We start from the raw sequence: 26,205 nt of genomic DNA, 5'->3' as shown, positions 1-26,205 counted from the left end.
AGTGGAGTTCAAGTTTTTGACAAAGAGAGAAAGAGAGAGAGAGAGAGCAACACAGAGGGAGAGCAGCGAGTCCATTGTCACTTGTTGCTTCCATCTTTCACATTTCGACTGATAAGCGTTAACAGTTAACGGTATTTTTATTGGGCAACACTTAAAGTTCGTCACTACATATATATTTAGTTATTGTTGATATTTTGGCAGTGGCGCCCTCTCTTAATCTATTCCATACTGCGTGTCGAGTGCGAGCGATACGTGGGCAGCTCCAGTGATACCTTGCGCCGCTTGCAGCACCACATAATGCCCCAAATAAGCAATACAATCAGCAACAGCAACAGAATGGCGCCCAGACAAATGGCAGCGATGGCCGCCTCCGTCAGCACAATATCTCGAACATCAATGTTGATGCTGCGCTGATTGCCCGCCGCGTCGAATGCCGTTATGGCCACCTTCGGTTCGCAGCAGGAGGCCATATAGGTGGCCTTCATGGGCTCCGTGGTGCCGGCCGTATAGTAATTGCGATAGAACAGGCCATCCGCGGGCGTTGACTGCAAACGCAATATGCCCGATTGCCAGTCCTGGGCAGTGACATCCAGCGTCCAGAAGCGATCGCCACAGTTTTGTTCATCGCTCCTCACATAGTCGCAGCGATTGCCAAACTCCCAGGAGAGATTGGGACCAGTCGTATCCTAAAGATATATCAATATGTTATATAAAACTGTGGCTAGTTGTATATATTTCAGCAATATACCTGCGCATCGATGCTGGACACGACCTTTAGGCTAACCGCCAAGGTGGCCGTTTCAGTGCCATAGCTAGTGAATGTGACTCTGTCTGTGGTGCCAGGCGAGGTGCCAGTTGGCGCAAGCACGGTCAGACGCACGGTGCTCGTCTCCCGCGCACGCAAATAGAAACTGCAGAAGACAGAAAAAGTTAGCATCAAAAATATTCCTGCCTCAAGTTTCTTTGCTCACTCACCCAGTTGGGCTTAGCTGCACTAGGAAGCGCCGTTCGTCCGTCACCTGCACCGTCTGATAGACACGCTCCGCTCGCATATTGGTCACTTCAAACAGCAGCGTTGCGACCTGACCTGCATTCAGGAGCAGCTGCGACTGAGTATTGAGTTCGATTTTGGTGCCGCAGCGTTGCAGCAACATGGAATTCAAGCTGGCGCGCTGCGCCTCGCCCGTGGCAGCGGCAAATTGAGTCTGATTCAGACTCGTCGGTGGCTGCACTAGCTCCGTTTCCGAGAAGGTTTCCACTTCGCTCTTGGGTGAATCCACTTCGTTTTCTAGCTTTTCCCGCGACTCGGGAAACTTGAGCTTGGCTGAACGCGCCAATGAAGCCAAGGGGCTCTCGTGCACAGCATGGGAATAGTAGCTATCGATGCGCTTAATAATTTCACCTGTAAATGAGCAACAAAATGGTAATTGAATTGACCGGAAGTAGTTTCTAGAAGCAGGATTCCGATAATACGTATGATTGTTGTTGTTGCTGCCGTTGGTGCAGAAAAGCAGCTCTTTGGATGGCGTCAACAATCATTCCGCTCAAATGACGCCCAAGGTTGATACGGTTATCAAGCACAGGCAGGCAGCGTTATCTCTACAAGCGAGCCCCGAGCACCGGTTAGCTTGTTGTTGTTTTTATTTTTGTTTTTCTATGTTTTTTTCGTGGTTCAGAAAACGACGCATCTTAATTATATTTGTTCAGTTATATGCGTCCAGCGCGTTCGCCAAGTTGTCTTTTAATTGATTAGAAGTGTGTTGAAACTTACCAAGAAAAACATCTGCTTTACGCTCGGCGCGTATGAAAACATTGTAAGCGGCACTTGGTGATTCCGGCGTCAGCTGCAGCCTTAGGATTGTCGCCTTGCGCAACTTGTTAAGCGGTACGTAGGCATCCAGTTCATCGGGGTTGGTGTTTCGTGTATCATTGCTTGATTTAAATTTGACGTGTTTCTTTAAATTGATATCTAAACGAAGACAGAGAGGGAATGTAAGGCACACATAAACAAATTAACAGGTGTATTTTTGCCATTCACTGTGAGCGATGTGCTCAACAGCTGTTTTTCATGCAGCGTTGCCAGACTGTTGGCGGGCAAATTGTGTACATAATCAATATATATATTAATTTAAAAAATTCTAAACGCGAGTGCACATAATTCCAGTAATTTCATGCAGGGAGCTGTGTAATTTATTATCATTATATGTAATTATTAAATATGTGTATATAACAACTATAACAGCTCTTGAGATGGCAGCTCTACGCTGAGCAGCTGCTCTGTTATGGCTGTTATTCGTAGTGTTGTTGTTGTTGTGCAAGGAAACTACTTCTGCAAAACATTTAACATATAAACGATTGTTTTTCGAATTGTGAAATCAAACAAATCACAAAAAACATCAATAATTGAATAGCGCTGAAGTGTTAAGTGTGGAGCCGAGCCATTTCATTTTTAAACAAAGTCTAATTTTTAACTGACATGGCCCGCGGCGTAATATAAGATTACCAATTCGTGTGCATCATCAACAAAGTCGCCTTCGATTTTAGTCAGAGGCCACTTTTGAACTTGGCCATGGCAGTGGCCAAATGCATGCCAGCCGACTAATTGTGTATGTATTTGTCTATATAATTGTGACTAATGCTGCAACGTCAAAAATTTGGCAACAGTTTAAACAAATGACTAGTTAGGTTTGTATGAATGTGTGTGTGCGCGAGTGTGTTTGATATGAATGCAAATATGATTTTTATATTAAATATTATTTCATTTTCATAGTTTTAAAAATACAATGTGCAATACATTCAACGTTGTGGCAGGCAACTTCAATTGATTTGTACAAAAGGAAAATGTTAAAACGGCGCTCGCGCTGTATGTGTGTTTGTGGTAGCGTGTTTCTGTGATTGTGTGCGAGTGGGAGTGTGGGCTGTCATCGGCTGCTCTCTATCTCTCTCTCTCTTTCACTCTCTCGGAATAACTTCCGCAATTCTATAACTGTGTTTATGCCAAAGTTCATAGTGATAAATAAACAGTGCAAACAATTAATAAAGCGCAAAACAAATAACAATGAATGAATAAATATTGAAGTCATGTAAGAACCGCTCAACTGGGCTTAATATATTAAGACATTTTTTAACTGATAGAAAGCATAGTTTATCGATTAATCATTGACTATCGATATACACAACGACTTTAAACTGTAGTAACTTGAACTGATTTAAAAATTGTAAGTGAGCTCATCTCGCTTGAAATACTTTTACTGAGCTGAATTCTCTTATATAATCTTTAATATGCTAACATCGAGCTGTTCTTGTTTTCGTTAATTGCCTTTCTATTGCGATAAGCCGCCTTTCACATTCAAATCTGTGCTGAGATAGACAGTACGAGAGTGCTTGAGTCATTGTTGCTTTTAGTCTGGTTGCATTAGCGTAATCTATTTTGGGAGTGTTTGAACTTTGCACCCAGACTATGTGGACGCAGACGTTGCTGTGTGATTAATACGCAAGTCGTTCGATTCGAGACCAATTTTGATAGCAATCATATAAATAAAATTAATAAAAGTGACTTGTGGTTAGGAAACATTCACAATTTGTGCTGCGTATAGCCGGGAGAACGTTGTGTTAGTAAAGTATTAAATCGTGCCAAGACATAAGGACATAAAAAAATATACGAATATTTTGTATACTTACGCTTGGGACAAACAAACATAGACAACGATCGGCAAGTGCAAATTGTTGTAGTTAAACTTGTGCTGGGGTCGGTGTGGAAGCTAAAGTTAAAAGTACGCCGCAAGTTTATTGTTTTTTTTTTTCAGTTACTGCAAAGTTATTTGTGTGTGTCTTTTTTTATTGTAGACCCTTAAAGCTAAACATTTATTACTCTCATAAACATAAACATATATCTGCGACTGTATATAATATTTGAAGAAATTCTTTTGTACTACATGTTAATGTAAAGTATTTAGCATTAATCTAGCGTTATGGTTAAGGAAAGCATTGGAGGAGGATTTCGTTTTTTCTTTTTTTTTTTTTGTATATATATATATACATAAAAAACAGAGGAAATACATGTTGGAATAGAAGTGGATTGGGTAGGGTAGGGTAGGCGGTTAGTTAAAAAATAAAACTTAAAGCTAAGCACATATAAATAAGTACAGTTGACTCTTGAGACATTTTACAACACTGGCTTTTTAGTAAGGAAATATAGATATTGAGATAGAAATAGGGCGTGTTTGTAAATGGGTTAAATTAACATATATAGTATATAGAAATACATACATACATAGATATACATATTTATATATATAGTTAGCTACAAATCAACTTAAATCGATGCTAGCCTAGACGCAGCCATTTACGCATGTGCCACGCAATTGAAGATCCCTTATTGTTGAACCCGTACACGCTGAACTTTTACAACACTATTAGTATGAAGTACAACCCTGTTTTTGTTTTTGTTTTGCTGCTGCTTCAAGTCCAACTACTTTGTTAGTACTAAAAGAGTGAGATAGCAATAGATTGTGTGATGTGTGTGTGAGTGTTTGTGTGTTTGGGTTTGGGTTTGGGTTTATTGGCTGAACTAACCACCATTGGGCGTTGCCAGTGTGGCACGTCGCATGTTGGCATCGATTCGCACATGTAAACTGGATAGCGTCGTATCAACAGGTAGCTCCAGCTCCTGGCTGCCTTGATACGCATCCGACGCGAGCGTTAACTGCAATTAGACATTAGAGAGAAAGAGAAAGAGAAGGAAAGAGATAGAGAGAGAGAACTGGTTAAAGCATTTATCTAGTTGTTGTTGCTTTGGGAATGTCTAGTTTCCTTTCTATAAACAAATTTGCCCTTCACTTTTCTTTCCATAACCTAGTTTTGCACAAAGATGCAACATCATCAACACAACAAACAGCTAACGAACAACAACAACTACAGCAGCCGCAAATCGCGTCGTCGTGCTCTTGAGCACCTGTCTGAAAGGTAATCCAAGCTGCTATTTGCGTCTCACTTGGTTGCTTGGGCAACACTTGTTGCTGCCGCTGTTGTTGTTGTTGTTGTTGTTGTCGCCACTTTCAATTTCAACACTTGGCAGCAGGCCGAGCTACTAGCTGCTGGCTACTGGCTGCTGTCTGTTTGCTGAGCTCCATCATAATTTTAATTACACTAATTACACTCGTACGATCATTTGTGCTCTTTACCGTATTGCCCGCGATATGCTGTCCATGCTCGGTGCTCACAATGTGAATTATTTCGCCGCCCGATCGTATGGCCACCTCGCCCAAAATGCCGCCCACGGCATCTTCCGTCTCGTTCTCATTGGCCGATCGCTCACCGTACCACAGCATAAACAACTACAAAGATTAATGACAGTTATTCATGTCTTAAGTAACTCTCTTTAAGATTCAATTTACTCACGCGTATGCGTTTCTTGAGCAATGTGATTGCCGCATCCTGCACAATGTCCGTGTGCGGCGGTATGGCAGCTGTCGATATGAATATGGCGCTGTCGTAGGGCACCAGTTCGGCGGCCTGTAGCACGCCCACAAACGCATTGCCGCCTTCAAGCTCTTTGGTGCTGTTCAGGCCCGCGATGAACTCTCGCGTATTGTTGAAACTGAAAGCGGAGGGCACACCTAAAACAATCCAATTTATATTGGTAGCAAGTTAGAATATATTTTACATTGCCTTAAAAAAACATAAATAATTGGATATCTCAGAAAATTATAATACCTATACACTTAAAAGATTTATCAATATATTATCTAATAATTATCAAGCATAACATTTACTAGTTTTAGTCTATCTTTCACTCCGTTATCGTTATATAATTTCCAAATCAATATATTTTCTATAACCCTTCAATTTCTACCATTCATATTCTTCATATGAACATCGTCCGCTATCTCAACTAAAATTATCGATATACACTTTTATCGATAAGCTTTTCAAGTCACATACCTGAGGCATTCAGCGTGACAAGCACGATTTTAATATTGATATTCTTGTCCTGCAACGCATCCATGTACAGCCGCTTGGTCTGGTCCAGCGATTCTGGCGATGGATCCACTATAACCGCCAGCGGCATGCGTATGTAGACATCCTTAATATAATTGCGCAGCTGATCGGCGGGCAGCAGTTCCGGCTTGGCCAGATGTATGTGCTTCGATTGCTTGCGAGGCGCAGATGTTGTTGGTGTTGGTGTTGTCGTCGTTGTGGCTATTGTTTTTGTTGTTGTTGTGGTTGGGCTGGGATTGGCGACTGGCGGTGCATTAGTTGGTACGGCACTGGGCATTGGCTCGGGCCAACCACCGAAACCGACGAAACCACCGAAACGTGCCGCCAGCACTGGCAGTGGTGTCTCGGTTGTTTTCGTTGGGCCTGTTGTTGTTGTTGGTGTGCTCTGAACTGTGGTCGTGATGCGATGCTCCGTGCTGTCCAGCTCATCGTAATAGTACTCCACGGAACTGGGATTGAACGGCTTGGCTTTGTGGCTCACGGGCAGCTGTTGCATGTGAGCTTGGGGCTGTGCCGGCTCATCCCGATAGATGACGCCCTCTGCCTGATCCTTAGGTGTGTTAATGGGCTGCGTTTGCTGCTCCACCATCATATCATCTTCGGCATAGTCGGGCTCCGTTTGAGGAAATCTCTCCGCCTTTGCCTTGCGCACATATTCGGGCACTGTTGTCGTTGTGGCTGTGGTCGCCTCCTCCTGTGGCTCTTTGTGCTGCTTTTTCGGCTGCTGTTCGGCGTCCTGCTCCTGATCCTGCATATCTTCATAGTAGTACTCCTGCGAATGCCTGGCCGGCTTCTCGACTTTCGTCTCCTGCTTCTGTGTGGGCGCATCTTCCATAACTTCGGCAGCCGTATTCTCATCGTACTCTGTGGTGGCCGATGCAGCGGTGGGCACTGGCATCTCGGTGACAACCGCCGGCACCTTGTCCGTGGTCGATGGCTGCTCCATGGACTGCAGCTCATTGACCGTCTGTGCGGGCAGGGCGCTTTCTTCGGCCTCAATGCTATTGCGTCGCTGCTGTGTTTCCGCCTCGAGATCGGCCTCCTGCTCTGCCGGCTCATAGATGTCATCACTGCTGCCAACATCAGCGTCTCCCACATCGCCGCCATAATCTTCGCCCTGGGCCTGCAGCAGGGTCAGCATCGTGAGCAGCCAAACGCCCAGCAGGCAAATTCTACTCGTTCGCAGTATCATTGCAATGGATTGTGTTTGGGTTTTGATATTTAGTTAAGTCTTCTGTTCGTTATCTCCGGTGACTCGATCAGCATCCAATTCGAAAATCTACAACAAAAATGCACAATAAGAAATGTCATAAATCAAACATTTTTTTGAAAGCTACCAAATGCGACTCTTGATTGATTGACGCTCAGTAAATTGACGCAATTATGCGCCATCATTATTATTATTATTAAAATTTATCATTGTTAAATTGCCGTTGTTTTCGTTAGTTTCGACACTTTCGCAATGCGAAAAAGTGAAATGCGCTTACAATTATCCTATTATTCTGTTATTAACAAATATTTTCAATTTAATTATCGTTATTTATGGAAAGGGGAAAAATATATACGCAGCTTTAAAGTTTGTTGATTCTAATTAGAGAGGGAGATAGAGAATTGAGAGGTCGAAAAAGAGTGGGTAGAGTAAAGATTAACCAAAAATAACAAAGCACAATAATACTATTTATAGAGCTTGAAATGGAAACTAAGGAAATTATTTGTTGCTTTAGAGTAAAGGCAGGGAAAAATTATAAATGTATTTATTTTTGATCATTTATTATCGAATATCAGTCATCGGTTATCGCTTATCGTTTAAATACTGTCATTATTATATGTAAAATATTTTATATAAGTATATATAAAATATATTTATAACAAAAATAATCAACAAAAACTATAAATATATATAATTCTAATTTATTGGATACTGACGCATGTACCTACAAACATATAAGAATTTATTAAAGCCATATGCAATCATATAGATACCTGATATCCTATAGATATCGAATATATATATATATATATATGTCTTTGACTTTATTAAATTTGGCATTTATAAGTCATTATTTATTTCCATTTGCAGATCTATATACATATATAATAACTTTTATACCAATAACAAAACAATAGCAATATTTTACTTTAATAACATCACCTTAGAAATATAATTCGCTACAAATAAACAATTTTCTGCATCTCCACTCTTTGAAATATCATTTTTTTTTTTTTGTATTTAGCCAACAATTATTTAACAATTTGCTGCGGCTGCTATTAAAAGCTAGTTATAAGTAACCAAATATAAAGTAAAATAACAACAATTTACGCTGATCACGCATTTTTCAATCTGAAACTTGATGAACGCCAAGAGAAATATTTTCCAAAAGTCATGTTCATGAACACGAGTCAATGTAAAACATTAAAAGCCAACGAGCAATAAAATGTGTTTTAACAATAGCTCAAAGAAAAAAAAAAAAACTGATGGGTAGACAAGAAAAAAATTAAATTAAATTAAATTAAAATAACTGTACATAGGCAATTTTTATAGAAGGAGAAAAGTTTTCGTTTTGCCAAAAATATAAATTAATAACAACAAAAGCCAAACAACTCGTGATTGAATTGAGTAGCGCATTAGAAACTTGAATAAATTGATTGTAAAATGGAAGGAAAAAAATCAAACAAATCAACTATATGGTCAAGGTTTTTGTTTATATTTATTATTTGTTTTAAAGTTTTATCGAAACCTGCTGCAGCTGCGGAAAACGAAGAGCAGGCGGCGCTTAAGCCGTTGACATTAGCAAATGATTAAAGAGTGAGACGCACAAATGCAACAACAACAACAACATCGACTATCAGTTTATGAAGACATGTTTTTATTGGACTCCATCAAGCCATCGGTAAAAAACAACTAATAGCTAAATAAAACTGATGCCTGAGCTTGATTAAATCTGACGTTTTCAATGGGCTTAGGTACCCTGTAAAAGTTGTAAATGATTGACGGCTGTTTATGCTAGACAACTCGTTGAAGGTGTTCAGATATTCTGTAATAGATATAATAGATATATTTTATATAATATATTAGAACATATTCTTCTTAGTAAGTAATGAATATTTAATATAATTATAGAGTCTGGATTAAATATATTTTGATTTCAAAGAAGTTCTTTTATTAGAAGATTCTTACTCTCTGCCTCTGGAAGACTTTAATTAAATTAATTTATAGTTATTTACTAATCGAATTTCTTGTTAAACGTTGTTTGCCTTAAAACTAAAAGAAAGGGTATTTGCTATTCGCTCTCTTTTTCTTCCATATTGCGAATATGCCTACGCAAGTGCTGTTTCGGTCAATTTGATCAACTTTTAACATTTAATTAACTAACGGCAATTAGCACTTGGATTTCGCGTCATGCAAACAATAAATATAGAAGACAAATACATGGATATATATGTATATACAATATATATACATATATATATTATATATGCTTTTATTTACTTTTATTTTGTGGATGAATGCATTTTGCGCTTATTGGTTTCGAGCTGAAGAGCGTCGTCTTGTTTGAATAACAAATTAGCAACAAATCAATTTGAATGATTGATTTTTTGGCTTCGCTTTGGCTCTCCGTGTGGCTCGTGATGTGTGCAACAACGTGGTCAACTCAAGCGAACAGCTGTCATTAATTAACGACATGCAAAAAATACAATAAAATCATAAAAAAAAGAAGAAATATTTAAATATATATATATATGTATATAAAACCCCTAAAACTGAAACGTTTTTTATATGCGTGAATAACAACAACAACGAACATGTGGAAATAAATTAAGTTAAAATATTCTGCGTTCGATTTTCTCGTTTTTCGATATCTTTTTTTGGCAGCTGCTCACAACGCCTTTTTTAATATATATTTTTTTTTAAATCGAAAATTGATTTGTACATTTTTCAGGCGTTGCAAGGTCAATGCGCATTTCATAAAGCCGGTTCGTTCGTTCATAGAAGAGAGGCAGAATTGAGCTGCTGCTGCTGATGCTGCTGCTGCTGGTTCTCTTACCCTGACATCAAATCCCCTATACGAAATGAGAACTTAAATTCCTCTTAGCGTACGCATTTAAAATGATATGCAGTTCCGCCTTCAATGAACGATAAATGCGGAATGCAGCCGAATAACACGTTCGATTTGTCAATCCTCTGATTATTGACCTTATCGGAGATGTTCAGCTTTCATTCATGAAACTATGGCAAAAGCTTCCCGGCGAAGTGATAAAGGCACGTAGTATTGGATTATATATAAAAATACATATATAGTGTGTATGCTATATATGTATATATATACTGTATAGACTCTCTAAAGGTTAAACACAGTTGCTAACATTGCAAATCATCAGTCATGCAATTCATCCTGCCACTTGTCAAAATTATAATACTATTTCCTTGCCTATTTATCAGGTTTGCAAATGAATATATTATCCAAGGCCAAGAATAATGATTTTTGACATAATCACTAAATATTGTACTTTACATATTTATTTATTCATAAAAATGATGTAAAGAAAATGCTATTCAATTTTATATCTGCAGTTATTTGAGAAGATGAGACAATAAGATGATGATGACAATGAACTTGAACAGTAATTCAATTCAATTACATTCAATTTGATATAGCTCGAGGATGTGATTGATGAGTCGAAGTCTTATAACTATTAAATTTTTTTTTTAAATAAATACTAACATGCAAAAATTAATTAATACTAGTAAACAGGTAAAAATATATTGTATTATTTCTATATTATTAGCAGTATCCCATTGGGTTCATAAGATATAGCAGAAAGCAGAGATGCCCTATTTAGTTTTAAGCTGCGTCAACTTTTTATTCATAGTCTCATTATTTGCTATTATTATTTATGTATATGTATATATTTTTGAGTCTATAAGCATGCTTGAGATAAGACAGTTTCTGTCCTAGCGACAAAAGAACAAGCTTTTACGTCAAAATGTCAGTAGGTTGTAGATTGAGCTCTTTCGAAAACCTCCCGGTTGCATTATCAGGTCTATATCAAAATATAATATAAAATTTAAGCCTAGGGAATTCTTTTGCTGATAAGATAAATATTAAACGACAATCAATTTGCGTGCCCTGCTGATTAGAACGCTTTCTAAATGCTCTCAGATAAGTTGAGTCAGTTAAAATTGCAAAACTATATGTATCTAAGATCTAAGGCAATGATATGCAAAATATATAATAGTTATAAATTTGTATATACATATATTATATTTATTTACGTGCCATCATTAAAGGCATTCAAATCTTTGTATCGTTCGAATGAGACGTGCTTATTTTAATCAACAACAGCGTCAACATCATCAAGATCTTAACTCTTACATCAATCAGAGCTGAAGAGTGAGAGAGAGCGAGAGAGGGAGATAGAGGTGGGCGAGCGTGAAGTACATATTTCACTTTTCGATTGCAGCTGACGTGAGATTGTGAATTCTGCGAGAACTGAGCAGAAAACGATTCGTAGTTGAACTGAACCGAACTAAACTGAACTGAACTGAAGTGTTAGCTCAGACTGTAATTTGTTTATTATTATTTATAGGCAATTTATTTTTTTTAATTAACGAAAGACAACAGGGAACAGCAAATTACAAAATCAAAGCCAAATACGTCAGTTCATCAATCAGCAGCAGCAGCAGCTGATACTTATTATTTTTATTATTATTATTTAAAATTCTATAAACAAATTAGAAACGCGCAATTATTCGAGTTCCCTCTGATGTGAGCAGGTGTGGGCTAAAGGGGCGGACTGAGGCGGGACGGATGTAATTCAAATAGCGCGTAAGCATTTGAGATATGCTATGACTTTTTTTATTGCCCAGCAAATTAATGAAAAATAATTGCAAAAATTATAAATTCAAATTGCGTTTTTGCACACTTTTCGCTTTATTTCGTATTTGATATACCCTAAGCGTAACAACAGCGGCCAATAGCTCGTTTACTTTGAAGTTTTTGGCAAAGAAATTGATTATGGAATGTGGACGTTTTGTTTCTAGAATTTTGCATTCAAGAAATGTTAATTGAAAATAAGTAGAAAACTTGTGATACTGTCTGAGGAATGCATAACTATCTAATACTTATTTAATTGAGGATGGTAGTTTGTGATTTTGCTGAGATAACTGAGCGGCTAGAAACCTAAATTGAGATATACCTAAATCCGGCTGGTGATGTAAATTATGCAGATAAATAATTCAGCTTTTGTGTATTACATTATATATATTATATAATAAATATATATTGATATTTTATGTAAAGAAACAATATTATTGAGAGATGAGTTCTTAAAAGAAGACGAATTGTGTAGAGAAATTTACATTTCATAGTAAAATATAGTAATTCCAGATCCTGGTCTGAAAATAGCTCTATTTTTTTCACATACTCTGATGTTCTAATGTAATTTAAGGAACCTTTAAAATTCTTGTATTATTTATTAGTCTTTTAATGAATTAAAATTCACTAACTATTTATGCCCTAAACCCGTTTACAATGGCAAAACCAGAAATAATCTATTCTTAACTTCACTTTCTATTACAACAAAAATCTGAAAGGCAAAAATTATCATATCCAAATGTTTAATGAAAATGAGCGAAATCTGAGTGCAGAGAATGCCATCAACTAAATATAATTTAATAATCAACTATATGAAATTGAAGCAAGAACAACTACACAGCTACACTGTAGAGCCAGGGTATCAACCTAGTTTAGCACTTTACACACACACACACACACACAGAGTAGGAGGGAGAGAGAGAACCTGCAGTTCGTTGTTTGCTTTCTAGAAAATTGTGTTTGCTTTAGAAACGCAAATAACAACAAAATTGCAATTGCAATCATAAGATACAATCGGTCTCTGGCATTTGTTTTCAAACCCTTTTGGAAGAACCCACGCGCCGTCGAGCAACAGCAGCAGCAGATGTTGTTGTTGCTGTTGTTTTATTGTTGATTTTTCTTGACATTGAAATTGCAGTAATTTCGTAAGTGATTCGTTTTGATTGTTGGTTTTTTTTTTTTTTTTTTTTTTTTATCAATTTATTTTGTACAACTTTTTTGTTTTATTAATTCGTTTGTGATTTATAAAGAACATTTTTTAGATATGCATAAATTTGTGTTCTTCTTTTATTTGACTTTTGACATTTCGAAAAGATTCTTTTTGTTAGCTTTTGCTCTTGTTGCTGTTGTGCGCCTCACACTTGCCTTTTATGCGACTTCTTGCTGACGACGTGGCTGGCCGGACGGTCCAAATTGCATATATTAGCAATAAATTGCGAGTATTATAAATAATTAAGTTTTGTTTTTTTTTTTTTCTTTTCTTCTTTTTTGAAAGTATGGATAGTTGGCGCTGGCAAACAAATGACTTAGGCAACGAACTTGTTTAGCGGCCGCACTTTATAAGTTATGCGACGATTGAGATTTTTGTTGTTGTTCAATCAATATGTTAAACGAATGCACTTTATTTATGCATTTTGCGCACTTCTTTGCATTGTTTATGAATTGCCAGGGCTTATGCAAAGCACAATGCCAACAATAATAATAATAATAATAACAATAAATAAAAAACAATCACTTGCACTTTAGTACAAAAAGACAGACGAAACTCACGCACACAGAAAAAACTCAAAATTCAGCGTGCTGTTGCTCGTATATTGATTAACCCGTTTAAATTTGTTGTTGTTGTTTTTGTTTTTATTTTTTGCTTCTTGCTGCTTGCGTTGATTTTATGTTCATTTAGTTGAGACACACACGTTGCGTGTTGTTGGTGTTGTTATTGTTGAGCTGCTTTTAGCACTTGCGGCCGCGACGACGTCTCAAATGAAACTGAAAGCAGACACAGAAAACAGCGACCAACGAACGAACGAACAAACCAAACCAAAACCAACACCAACTCAGCACCACGATCGCTGTTCAGTTTCAGCTCGACTCAGCTTGGCTCGATCAGCGCTGCTGACGTCGACGCTGACAGCAGCCTCAACAGCAACAAGCAGCAGCAGCAGCAGCCTCAACAGCATTCAGTCTCGTTCGCTCTGTTTAGTTGGAATCTTAAGAGCGTGATGCTGATAAAGTGGCAACGTGCTGGCCCCCAAATTTGAATAGGCGCCATATAGATATAGCTATGTACATGTATGTGTATGTGTGCTCTATGTGCGATTATGTAGTATTAGTGCTTAGAAAAGATGACAAACGTCAGAATATTGTACAGTTGACGTAGATTGACTGTTTAGATACCCATAACATCATTTGATAAATTTCTGAAAAGATATATATATCATCTTAGTTGCTGTTGCTTTTGACTAATGGGCAGAGGAAAATATTTAATATACATATACAATACTATTGCATTAGTTATACAAAGAGGAATATTTACTTTCATTAACTCAAAGAATTATCTGTATATGATTTTCGGGTACCATTCGTTAATATATGTACATTGAACGAATAGTGCGTAAAAGATAAAAAATCTTGAATATAATATTAATTATAAATTAAAATTCGCATTTCTTTTCATTTTTATACATATTACATATTTGTTTAATATAAATTTAGACTGGTAAAATCTTATCTATTGATATTTATTTCTAAAATGATTTTTTCTCAAATCCAAGCTAAACTACATTTAATATTTATTTATTTTGCAACAAAGTTCTTTGCACGTTGACCTTTTTATTTGTTGCTGTCATTAAGCGCATTAAAAATAAAATATAAATATATAAATGTATATGCCTATGTATGCTTAACAAAAGTCATCAAAATTCATGCAAAAAAAAAAAGAAGATAAATATATATATATAGTAAATTATAATAATGTGCAAGGCGAACTGAGGTCTGTCACACTCTGTAGAAGGAAGTTCGTCTACCCAGGCGCCGCGTTAAAATGGAGCGTGTATCGCATTTAATATGCTTGCTCTGTCTGCCTCATAAAACTCATAAACATGCCTCCCATGTAGAGCCGGCTACGTTCGATTTGTCTATCAATACAAATGAAAAAAAAAAAACGTACTAAAACTTAATAAATAAACACGGAACTGTTTTGGACATACACTAAACGGAATGATCGAAATCCTATGACTAAAGTATTCCAGTTCGGGCCCAAAACAAAATATATATGTAAAATAAAGTAGATGAAGAAAATTAAAAGTTAAGTGGAATTTAGCTTTCTTTGTCGTTAAGAATTTCTTTACGATGAAATCGCTTTGTGGCTTGTTTATTGTGTTGGCGTCTCAAGGTTCTTTCAATGTTGCACTTAAAACTAAAGCGTTTGCAGAATGTTCAGCAACAGCCAACGAGAAATTCTACACGCTAAATATTTATATTCTTTTGTATTTTTACGAGACATTTTCTCAACTCGTTTCCAACTAGAACAACAACAACAAAAACTATAAAAGCCAAAACGCGGCATTTGTTTTGTGTGTGTTTTTTTTTTCCAACTTTCGTGCAAAATTTGAAGGAATTTCTATACAATTTTTTTTTTTTTTTTTTTTTTTTTTTTTTGTACATGTCTCTGTTTGGTGTAATATGAGAATTTGATATACGTATATCATATGACATACGCCATAGATATACGCTGAGAGAGCATCTTATCTATTGCGATGCCTGCAAGCATTTAGCCAGTTGGCTTTATATGAAATCGCACGTATTCCATCATTCCATTAATTGCAAGTAAATATATTATCTTATTATTAAAAATATATTTTATATGTTTGTACCATGACAGTTGCCTTCTCGGTCTGTCGCTTTTGTTTTCCTACACTTTCATTCCTTCTCATATATTATATATATAATCTCTGCATATTCTCAAACTTTCTGTCTTTCTCCCCTCTTCATCTCTGTCTCCCTCCTTCTCTTCTGTCGCTGTATTCCCTCGGTATTTCACTCCCTCTCTCAGACTTCACTCTAAATACACCTTGTTTCTCTCTCTATTTCTGCTTTCTCTAGCGCATCTCACTGCTCCCAGCTTGTTTTTCTCTCAGTCTTTTTCTCTCCCACTCTGTCTTTCTCCCTCTCACAAAATCCTATGTCAAAAAATATATCTTTTTTAACTATTTCTATTCTTATTTGTTAGTTAACAAAAATCACTACCATATTTAGCAAGTGTATTAAATCTGCGACTTGAAGATTCGTAATGAGTGTTCTCTTATTTTTTTATTATACTTTTTACTTAGCCTTTTTATTATTATTTATTTTAATTTTTTTCGTGCTCGCGCTTTTTCAATGAAGTTGTCGCTTTTTATGACAACAGCAAATTATGCGTCCATCTCATCTACTTGTTGAGCAAAATATTAGCCGGTATTATTGTTGTTGTAGTTTTTGCTTAAATTTTTTTTTTTTTTTTTGTGTTTTTCTTCACAAAAAAAAAAAAAAAAAACGTGTACGCGCTATGTCCTACGTGCGTTCCTCAAAACTTCCTCAATGTGCCTGAAGTAGTTGGTTGCGTCTTTGAAAATGTTTTCTTTTTCTGTGGTTCGTTGAATTTTGTATTGCAACACTTAGTTTGTGACATGCTTGTATAAATACATATATATTTATGACCATCATATACATATATATTTAAAAATTAATTCAGGAAAGTATCTATTTAAATACTATTGAAAACAAATTCAATTATATATAGCAAATTCGTTTGTATTTCAACATCTCAGCATTTTATAGATTGAAAACGTAAAATACACATATAATATAAATATATATATATATAAAATACAAAAATAAAACCACATCATTAAAGAAAGCTGCAAATCTTGAATGAATTCGACGTATAACTGGAATCTCTTACCCACTCCTTTGATATGATTCGTTTTTATATAACGTTATGAATTTCAGCTTTATTCACAATTTCACGCTCTATTATTCATTTATTTTTTTAATTTTAAATTTTTTGTATATGTACATTTTATATATATATTTTGTTTGTTTTTATAATAAATTTATTTATTGCACATTTTGCGTTGAGAATTTATTTGCCTCACGCAATTTTCATGCATTTTGCGCTTTCGTTAAAAATGTTGAAATTTTTTTGGTATTGTTATTGCATTTTATTTTCACAATATTGTGTTGTTTTTATTTAAAGGAAGTAAAATGTAAAAACCCAAATATACTGATTGACATTAAATGTTTGGCAATCGTTTCGTGAATCTATATAGTACACTCGCAATATGTATTAATTTATTTGATTAACGCTAAATTTGTGATGATCGATCGAGCGATTTGATTGAAACACACTTATAAAGTCAAATTTCCATTATTTTTCTTAATTTGTTGTTGTTTGGTAGATGCTAATCAATCAAAAAATTTACCAACTTGTTGCATTCGATGCCCAATATGCGTTTCACACTTTTCGTATATGTCGCGTTTTTATATAGTATAATATATATGTCCATCTATATATCCTTACGTGGGTGAATACAATTTATATATTATATATATTCTTGAATACTGCTGTACGAGCTAACGATCGTAACGATACTAAAACAACGTTTCCTAATTACACGCCCTTTTGTAGTCGCAGCTCATCAACTTGACTTATAGTTGTGCAATTGTATGGACATGTGTATGTGTGCGTAAGTGTGTGTGTGTGTGTGTGCTTAAATTTGAGCGTGTCTCATAAATTGTTTAAATATTTAGCAATTGGTTGCAAGCGGACATAGGCATAATACGCTGCAAACAGAGCGCACCTTATTGATAAGATTATATTGCTAAGAATCTATAATGGAATTACCAGGCAGTTGCCCGAAATGCGTCACAAGGCCGCTGACTCTGAGAGACTTAAAACTGGGTGTGTATGTGTGCGTGCGGCTCTTGGGCTGGGGTGGAACTAGACATATTTTTAAGGGAATTACCCAGCTGACAGAGTTTAACAGGCATGAAGCCTTAAAATAAAAAAAAAAAGCATTTCACTTGAATTTTCAGCTACCTGAGTTCGTTCTCTAAGTCTTTTGTTTTTGTGCTTGCCTCTTGGATTAGGGGCATGACTGCCAGTTTACGACGCTTGTCGGGCATGGAATGTGCTGTGAAGTAACTCTCCAATCATTCGAATTCGCAATGTGGTTAAAGTTCAAATTAATTGTAGAATAGCGGATTGGGGGCATAGCAATGTGACAGAGCCCTGGTTTTCGGAAAGGAAAATATTTGTAGGAATTTATTTGAGTAAGTGTTATAGAAATTTGTAGTAATTCGGCGTGCCTATGGTTCAAAAAGAAGAAAGAAGAAATTCCAATGGTAACGGAAGGAACTCTATTGGTTCAGTATACGATATGACATATTTGATAATACAGTCGAGTCTTGATAATTTGTAACAAGTTCGTTCTAGATAATTCTCGATAGTTTGAATTTCTATGTAAATCGAGAAAACAAAATTGCTCCTCATACCATTTATAGTTATCGGGACTCGGCTGTAATATAATTAGAATAAGTCCATGATTCAGTCATAGTCCAGAACTCGAGGTTTATCCCTTGTACCAGCCGCTACAGCTGAGCTCATAGTTTTTGTTTTGTATGGACATGAAATCTGTACAGAAAGCATTATATCTAGCTCAAACTGGTTCAGCGCATTTAAAAATAATTCTTAGCAATTAAATCGAAAACTATTTTTACTTAATTATACATCAGCTCTATGAAAAAACCTAAATATTAAAGCTCTAACATTTTACATATATTAGCCGCAATTATATCTCACTAATCGACATTATTTTTTTGGCCTTTACAAAATGTTCTGCAGAGAAGAAGCCAAGTGTATAAATGGCTTCGACAACATTAGGAAAACAAAATAAAAACAAACAAAAAATGTTGAACATTTTCATCTTCTTTTTCGTCTTCTTTGGCATCTTCTAGTGTTTTGTTGGTTGTTTTTGGGCTCTTGTTGTGATGGTTATAGAAAAATCGTGCATTTTATTTATATCATCGTTTTGCCGCTGGCAGACAAACCGTCGTCTCGAGCATCGCACAGCAGCGTCTCCAAGCAGCTCCAAGCACGCATTTTTATTGAGTTTTTGAGTTTTATTTTGATTTCATTTCGCTCTTGTTTTTTGGGCATTTCGTTGCCGGAGGGTTCAATGCCAAAAATGCCAAAGCTGGTGTTTATTTATTTATTTTGTTTTCTTCGTTTCGTTTCTTTTCTTTTTGCTTTTCAACATTTCTTATACATTTTTGTGTTGGATCCCTCAATTTTTGGCATGCGACCTGCACGAGCCTTAAACCCAAATTGCTGGCAATCTTTTCGGGGCATCTTTATTGGTTGTGCAGAGTGTAAGTATGTGTGTGTATCCTGCAAATGATTTCATCGTCTCTTGACGTGCTTATGTGTGCCTTAATTGTTTTATTTGAGTGCTATTATGTGCAGGCACTTGGAGCAGACGACAGCGACTGGTTTTTTTTTACTCTTTTTTTTTTTTTTTTTTTGCTTGTCTTAAGTGCTTATGCTGGCTCGATTCGTTTATGATCGTTATGATGTCATGCCAAAGCGAATTCCTCTTCATTTCTTTTTAGTTTTTTTTTATGCCTAATGTGCGGTTCGGACCTTATTTGAGCTCTGCTGTTCTACTTTTCATATGTGCCTAGACTTTGCGGTTAGACAATCGCACATATACATACGTATATAGACACATATATTTGCTTTAACAATTTGTCAAAAATGCGTCATTGTCATTGTCGGCCTTTTGTAAATATTTAAAAAAAAATATATATATATATATGTATATATATACATAAAAAAAAATAGGTAAATGAAAAAAACTACAACAAAAAAGAGGAAGAAAAAAAACATTTCAAGACAAAACTGGAAATTTTTGCTGTTATTTAATGACTTTTAAGCCGTACGTCCCCCTTACAAATCGTTTTCCAATACGGTCTATAGCTAAAAATTTGTTTAAAGTTGTTTGCTGTCGATGGTTTTGTTTTCATTGTTGTTTTTTGTATTTGTTTGCTTTGGTCGGCTTATGGAGTTACATTAGTCAAACAATTGGCTGACGCCTTACAAAAAAAAACAAAAAAACAAACTATGAGACGCCAACGCAGAAAAGCGACAAAGTCAAGTGAATTGAAATCTATATACTATATGGAAAATATGGCATAATACCTCAAGTTAACTGGAGAACAACAAATGTTTTTGTTTTATTATCTCTGAATGGTTTTCCGGTACTTTTTATTTTCTGAAATGACATATTAAAATACGTGTAGAATAAATAATTATAACTATTTTGCTGGTTTTGACAAATAGTTTCTCGAGTTTTTTTGCCCATTAATGTCAAGGAAAAATCTGATAAATAGTTATCCAATATTTATTACTGTACAAATTCATTTATTTCCTATCCTAAAAGTCTTTCTCAGTAGGTTTATTTGTAAGTTTGTCGCTATTTATATTTATAATATCTGTAGCTAATTGCTTATCAATTCCATCAAGTTTTATTAATGATTCTTCGCTTAATATGCATATTCCTACTTAATTTCTTAATATGCATATTCCAACTTAATTTCTGTTATGTAAACTTGTTATAATCTATCGCTATCAAGTCTTGCAATTACTTCAGCTGCATTTGCAGCTCATCAGAAAATTAAATGTTATCGATTAAAATATTACAATACTTAATTAAGACTTAATTAACTATCGTACTTTTCCTTATGAGAAAAATTTCCCTTACGACATTTTCCCTTCGAATGTAAAGCTTAGGGACATATCGATAATTACAACGCCTGTTACGCATAAGTACAGTGTTGCTAAATACTCAAATTGCCCGTATTTAAATTGTAAAGCATAAAGATGATTCAGAGCAAACAGATATACAGCCATTCGTGACAATTGAGATTAACTGGGTCGTTATATCAAGTACCTGCTCTATCGCTAGCTGCCAGCTAGAACTAATCACAGTTATGCAACAATCACACACACTGATGCCGGACACCTGATAAATTCTAAGAGCTCTATCTATCTAACTGTTAGAAATGAGCTGCTCTAAGCTGATCTCACTGCTCTGGCTAGCTTTTATCGCTGTTGCTGCAGCTGTCGAGTGCTCGCAAATATGCCAAACGCGAGCATAAATATTTACGATTTCAAATTGCAATGCTTGGAATACTTGAACACTGGTTACAGCGGCTACAACAAGGTGTTAAAAACAGAAAAAAGCGAACCAAAGGCCGGCACACAGCCACACAGTCCACAGTTCGAATCACGTTTTAAGATCGAGGTGAATTCTTACTACCGACGCTCAGCCAGCCAAATGGCACGTTTGCCATGGCATCGCTCAACAGCTTTAAGCCCTCAGTCTCAGTCAGCCTTAGCCAGAGCCTCAGCCTCAGCGTCAACTGCATCTGCATTTGCACTAACTTTCTTTCAGCCCAACGACTAACTAACACACACACACACACATATACACACTCAAAGATGATAGGAATACGTAAATAAATAAAGAAATAACAGCTAAAGCTAACAACTTCTTCAAATGTCATGACATTTGAGCTTGCCTAATGCCAATTTTTGGCTTTTTATGAAGCTTGGACGGGCGCAAGCGCATAAATATTTGATATCATATAATTGAGCAATGAAGATCGCCAAAAAATAATAATGATTATAATTTGATTAGAAGTGTGGATTGTGTTTTGAAAAAGCAAGAAGAATAAATTTTTAATGAAAATCGTTTGTAACGTGTTGGAGTTTGTATGTCTAGCTCTTCAAGTTATGTAAAAATATTTAAAGTTGTAAAAATGTTTAATAAAAGAAAAAGAAATAAGATGACATGATTTTGAATGAACATGTTTTGTAACTTGTTGTTGTTGTAACAAGTTGTTATCGTTAAAAATTCACCCCAAAAAAATATGCAGGATATATATGTTTATTTAAAACAAAGTTATTCCTTTTATAGTTTTACTCGATTCCATAAAATATATGAAACATATATTTTTATTGATAATTACTGCGAAACGAAAATAAGAAAATAAAATAAAGTATTGCCTAAAATGAATAGTAAACAATATACTCATTTTATGTTCGTGAATGAGTATAAGAAAAAGAAATAGATTAAAAATGCGATACTTTATTCGATCATAGATCAACTGAAATTAACTGTGCTGCTTCGCTATACTCTGCTCTATAGCTAATCACTAGATAATGACCAGTTGGAGGCCGCGTTGATTTTGATTAGCATATTGATTAGTTTATTACGTTTACTTCCGGAAACTGAGGCTAGGAGAATAACTCATTTGGTTTTCGTTTCGATATGCTTTTGCAGAGCCCAAAACCCTGGTGACCGTTGGACAGCCGTCCGGTATTGACGAGAGCGAAGCGCTTGACGAGATTAACTTGAACGCCAGCAGCAGCGACGACTCGGTGACAGCAGCGAACGCATCCAACAATCCATATCAGAGCGTTGCGGATGCCAATGCGAATCCGTTGCTAGAGCCGCCGCTTGCCGCAGACTCTCTGCTTAGCCAGGCGGCGTCCTCGTTTGGCGCCCTGCCCTCGGTGGCCTCCAACGTCTTCTCGACGTTCTCGAAGCGCATATACGCGGGCACACGGGAAGCGGACGAGGCTCAGCCTCAACTGGATATACAGCCAACTTATATACAGCAGGCGGGTCAAGTGCACGCAGCAGCTGTTGCGCCACCGCCCTTCTACGCCGCACCACCGGCACATGCTGGCGAGGCTGCACCAGAGCCACCGAAATTCTATGCACCCACAGAGGTGCCAGGCCTAGCAGCTGGCACTTTGCCACCGCCGCCCCCATCGGCTGGACAGAACACTTATCGCATCAGCGCCAGGAAGAAACTATACGCGCCTATACCGGGACTCTCGGAGCAGCAACAGCAGCCAGTGCCAGCTGCTGATCCCTTTCAAGCACCACCATATCCCCCACAGCCATCGGCAGCAGGCGCAGCAACTTACGAGCAGCCTGCTCCACTGCCCGTTCAAGAGGAACGCAAGAGTGGTGGCCTCTTCTCGCTCACTAATCTAGTGCCATCTGGCGTGTTACAGAACATTTCGGGCCTTGTGCAATCGGCCACAGGCAGAAGCAACGAGCCTGCGGCACCGCCACCACAGACCGCCTACAATCCAGCTGATTCTGTTGGCTACTTTGAGATCAACACATCCTCTGCTGCCGTTCCGCAGCCGTTTGCAAACTATTTTACGCCAGCAGCTCCGTCGGCTGCTGCAGATTATTTCGCGCCATCCGCAGCACCACCCACTGTAGGTGGTTACTTCAATCCTGCCGCAGTTGCTGCAACGCCGGCTAATTTCTTTACGCCAGCAACAGCGGCTAGTGGACCAGCAACACCTGTACAGCCATCAGCAGCATTTGCACCACAGGCATTTACTCAGCCAGGAGCAGTCTCACAGCAACCCGCTGTCTCTCAGTCACAAACAGTCGCGCAGGTACCACCATCAGTGGCAGCAGCAGCACCACCACCACCAGCAGTAGTAGGAGCACCGCCACAAGCGGCAGTAACAGCAGGACCACCACCAACAGCAGGAGTCGGAGCATCGCCACAAACGGCAGTAGCAGCAGCACCACCATCAGGAGTAGGAGCAACGCCAGGAGTTGAAGCCCCACCACCAGTGGTAGCAACTGAATCAAAGGCAGCAACAGCTGTAGTACCACCACCAGGTGCAGCAGGAGCACCACCGCAAGCGGCTCTTGCAGCAGCTCCACAAACGTCAGCAGGAGCAGCACCACCACCAGCGGCAGCAGGAGCACCACCGCAAGCGGCAGTTGCACCACCTCCACAAACGTCTGCAGGAGCGCCACCGCCAGCGGCATTTGCAGCACCTCCACAAACGTCAGCAGGAGCAGCACCAGCTCCAACGGGTGCAGCAGCACCACCGCCAGCAGCTGGACCTGCTCACTCGTCGTATCGCCTGCAGAAGGGTACGCGTCTCTACAAGAGTCCACTGACAGCGCAGGAAACAGCGCAGGCTCCAACCGCCTTTGGTCAGCCCACAGCATTAGCAGCCACGCCCTTTGCACCCTACACAGCACCCGCTGCTATTTTTAATCCCTTTGGTGGAACAGAGCCAAAAGAAGTTGAACTATTTGCAGCACCAACTTCATCAGCTGCACCAGCGCCCAGCCAGGAAGTTCCTCTGTTTGCAGCTGCAGCACCACCAGCTGCGCCAGCAACATCGCTCTTTACACCACAGACATCGACGGGGCTCTATCAGCCGCACGAAGCCAGTGCACCAGCTGCCTCGCTCTTTGCGCCAGCACCATCCGATAAAGTTCAGGAGGCTCCTCTCTTTTCCAGCTCGACTGAAGCAAAACAAGAACTTCTAACGGACACAAGCAACAATCTTTTCACGTCGCAGACTCAGAGTGCAGAGCTGAACAGCACTTCAAATCAAAGTCAGGAGGTTACACTATTTGCTCCGGCTTCAACTTCAGCTGTTTCGGAGGTTCCATTATTCCCAACATCGCAGAGTTTGCCCATATTCTCACAAGGACCAACAGCAACTCTATTCACGCCACAGTTGGATGTCAAGCCAGAGCCGCAGCAGACAAATCAGCAAAAGGAATCAGAGCAGGAAACTTCCTTGGTTAGTGCACCAGCACCACCAACAGTTGAAGCTGATCAGCCAACCGCTAGCAAGGTCGACGAACCAAGTCAAGAGACTCCCAAAACACCGCCAACTGCTTTATTTCAAGAACTTTCAGCAGTGCCTGTCTTTTTTCCACCTATACGAACAGCAACGACTGAAGCTGGTGAAGAAACTCCATTATTTGTGCCAGTACCAGCAGCAGCAGGCACTGCTGAAGCGGGTCAGAGCGTAGAGCTTTACCCACCTGCGGCAACAACAACAGCAGAGTCCGATTCAAAGAATCAGGAAGCTATAGCAGAAACAAGCGCGCCACAGCCAATCTTTAACGCCAACAGCCTCTTTGCACAGTACACAGGGCACAGTACAGGTGGGCCGGTTCAGGAGGCTCTAGAAGTAGCAGCACCACAGCCAACTACCACAACAACCGATTTATTTGCACCACCTGCGCAGGCACCGGCCGCTGTCTCACATCTGCCCAGCGTTGCGTTGACCACTCAGACAACAACCACATTCTTTAATCCGTTTGCACAGACAGTAACCACACCGCTGCCCCAAGATCCGTTGACACCGCCCATTGGCTTTGTGGAGCCCAGCACTCAAGCAGACGGCAACTCACTTTTCGCCGCACAGACTATTGAGCCGGTGTTACCAGAAGCAGAGACTGCAAAACCTGCAACAGTAGCAGCAGCAGCACCGCCGCCGCCACCACCACAAGCAGCGGCCAACCAGGACAACGCCTCACAGGCGAATCCATTCCGTAGAGCCGCCGAACCAGCACCCACATCAACAGCCGCGGCTGCTCCTTCGGCTCTGCTTAGCTTCTTTACGCCGGCAGGGAACGGCAACGATTTCAATTTCTTTGGAACAGCTCAGCAGGCGGGACAGTTTCCGGAGTTGCCTCCATTGGATAACGTAGCACCACCCGCACTAGCGCAAGAGCCGCCGGCTGGTGACACCGCCACGCCTCATTCCACTCAGGCACTTGGCTTTGAGCGACTGATCAGCGACTCTCAGCAAGCTGCACAGCAAACGCAAAATTCAAACGAACATTTTTATCAAAATTCAAGTGTGAACACATTTTCGGGCTATTTCGGTAGCCCCGTAGAGGGGTCAGGGCCAGTCGCACAGCCTCAAACACAGCCAGAGCCACAGCAACAGCAACAGTCGCTGACTGGCTGTAATTCGGCCAATTTCTTTGATCACTTTGCCGCCGGCGGACAGGGGCAGGAGGATCAACGCATACAGAACTTCTTTAACAATCCTCCGCTGCAGGATCAGCCAGCCGCACCGGGTGAACTCAAATACGATATTGTGCACAGCGGCTTGCCAAACAAGCGCTTCGAGCAGCGCTCCCAAACGTCTGTCTCCAACGTTGTGGAGCCGCCCTCATCTGCCTGCTCGGAGTTCTCCACAGCTGCACCGGGCTCAGCTGCCAATCCAACAAATAATCAGCATCAGGCCGATCGCCAGTCCGATTATCTATTGCAGTCACATCTGGGCGAACTGCCCGAGGAGCTCCTGCAGCAACTGAGAATGGCCAACGATAAGAATTCGTCCACGGTGCCAACTGGCGAAGCCTTGGTAAGTCTCAAGTCGAGATGAAATACGCAATGCATGAACAGATATTGATATTGATATTGTTCT

General features: G+C 38.8%; 2 protein-coding genes across 8 annotated transcripts in view; one reads left to right on the top strand and one right to left on the bottom strand.

Moving 5' to 3' along the window:
• Window positions 1–26,205, top strand: part of LOC6576076 (proline-rich protein 36) — a 29,632-nt gene that overhangs the window by 442 nt on the left and 2,985 nt on the right. For both annotated transcript variants that reach the window (XM_032728449.2, XM_032728450.2), the window contains exon 2: window positions 22,259–26,142. In XM_032728449.2, the coding sequence (XP_032584340.2) occupies window positions 22,259–26,142 (3,884 nt within the window). The remainder of the gene's footprint in view (window positions 1–22,258; window positions 26,143–26,205) is intronic.
• LOC6576077 (mucin-2) lies at window positions 119–17,413 on the bottom strand. 6 transcript variants are annotated; one of them, XM_015164962.3, is made up of 9 exons: window positions 17,340–17,413; window positions 5,944–7,279; window positions 5,401–5,618; window positions 5,184–5,336; window positions 4,576–4,705; window positions 1,772–1,969; window positions 976–1,402; window positions 749–911; window positions 119–686 (listed from the first exon to the last, which is right to left on the bottom strand). In XM_015164962.3, the coding sequence occupies exons 2-9, from the start codon at window positions 7,190–7,192 to the stop codon at window positions 219–221; spliced, it is 3,006 nt and encodes a 1,001-aa protein (XP_015020448.1). In that variant the 5' UTR covers window positions 7,193–7,279; window positions 17,340–17,413; the 3' UTR covers window positions 119–218. The 6 variants fall into 6 exon arrangements, with proteins under 6 accessions (XP_015020448.1, XP_015020445.1, XP_032584343.1 ...); XM_015164959.3 differs by having other exon boundaries at window positions 17,336–17,409; XM_032728452.1 differs by lacking the exon at window positions 17,340–17,413 and adding an exon at window positions 13,647–13,877.

This window comes from Drosophila mojavensis, unplaced genomic scaffold (genome assembly GCF_018153725.1).
Source record: "Drosophila mojavensis isolate 15081-1352.22 unplaced genomic scaffold, ASM1815372v1 contig_36, whole genome shotgun sequence".
Taxonomy (NCBI): Eukaryota; Metazoa; Arthropoda; class Insecta; order Diptera; family Drosophilidae; genus Drosophila; species Drosophila mojavensis.
This window is presented reverse-complemented; position numbering and strand designations above follow the sequence as displayed.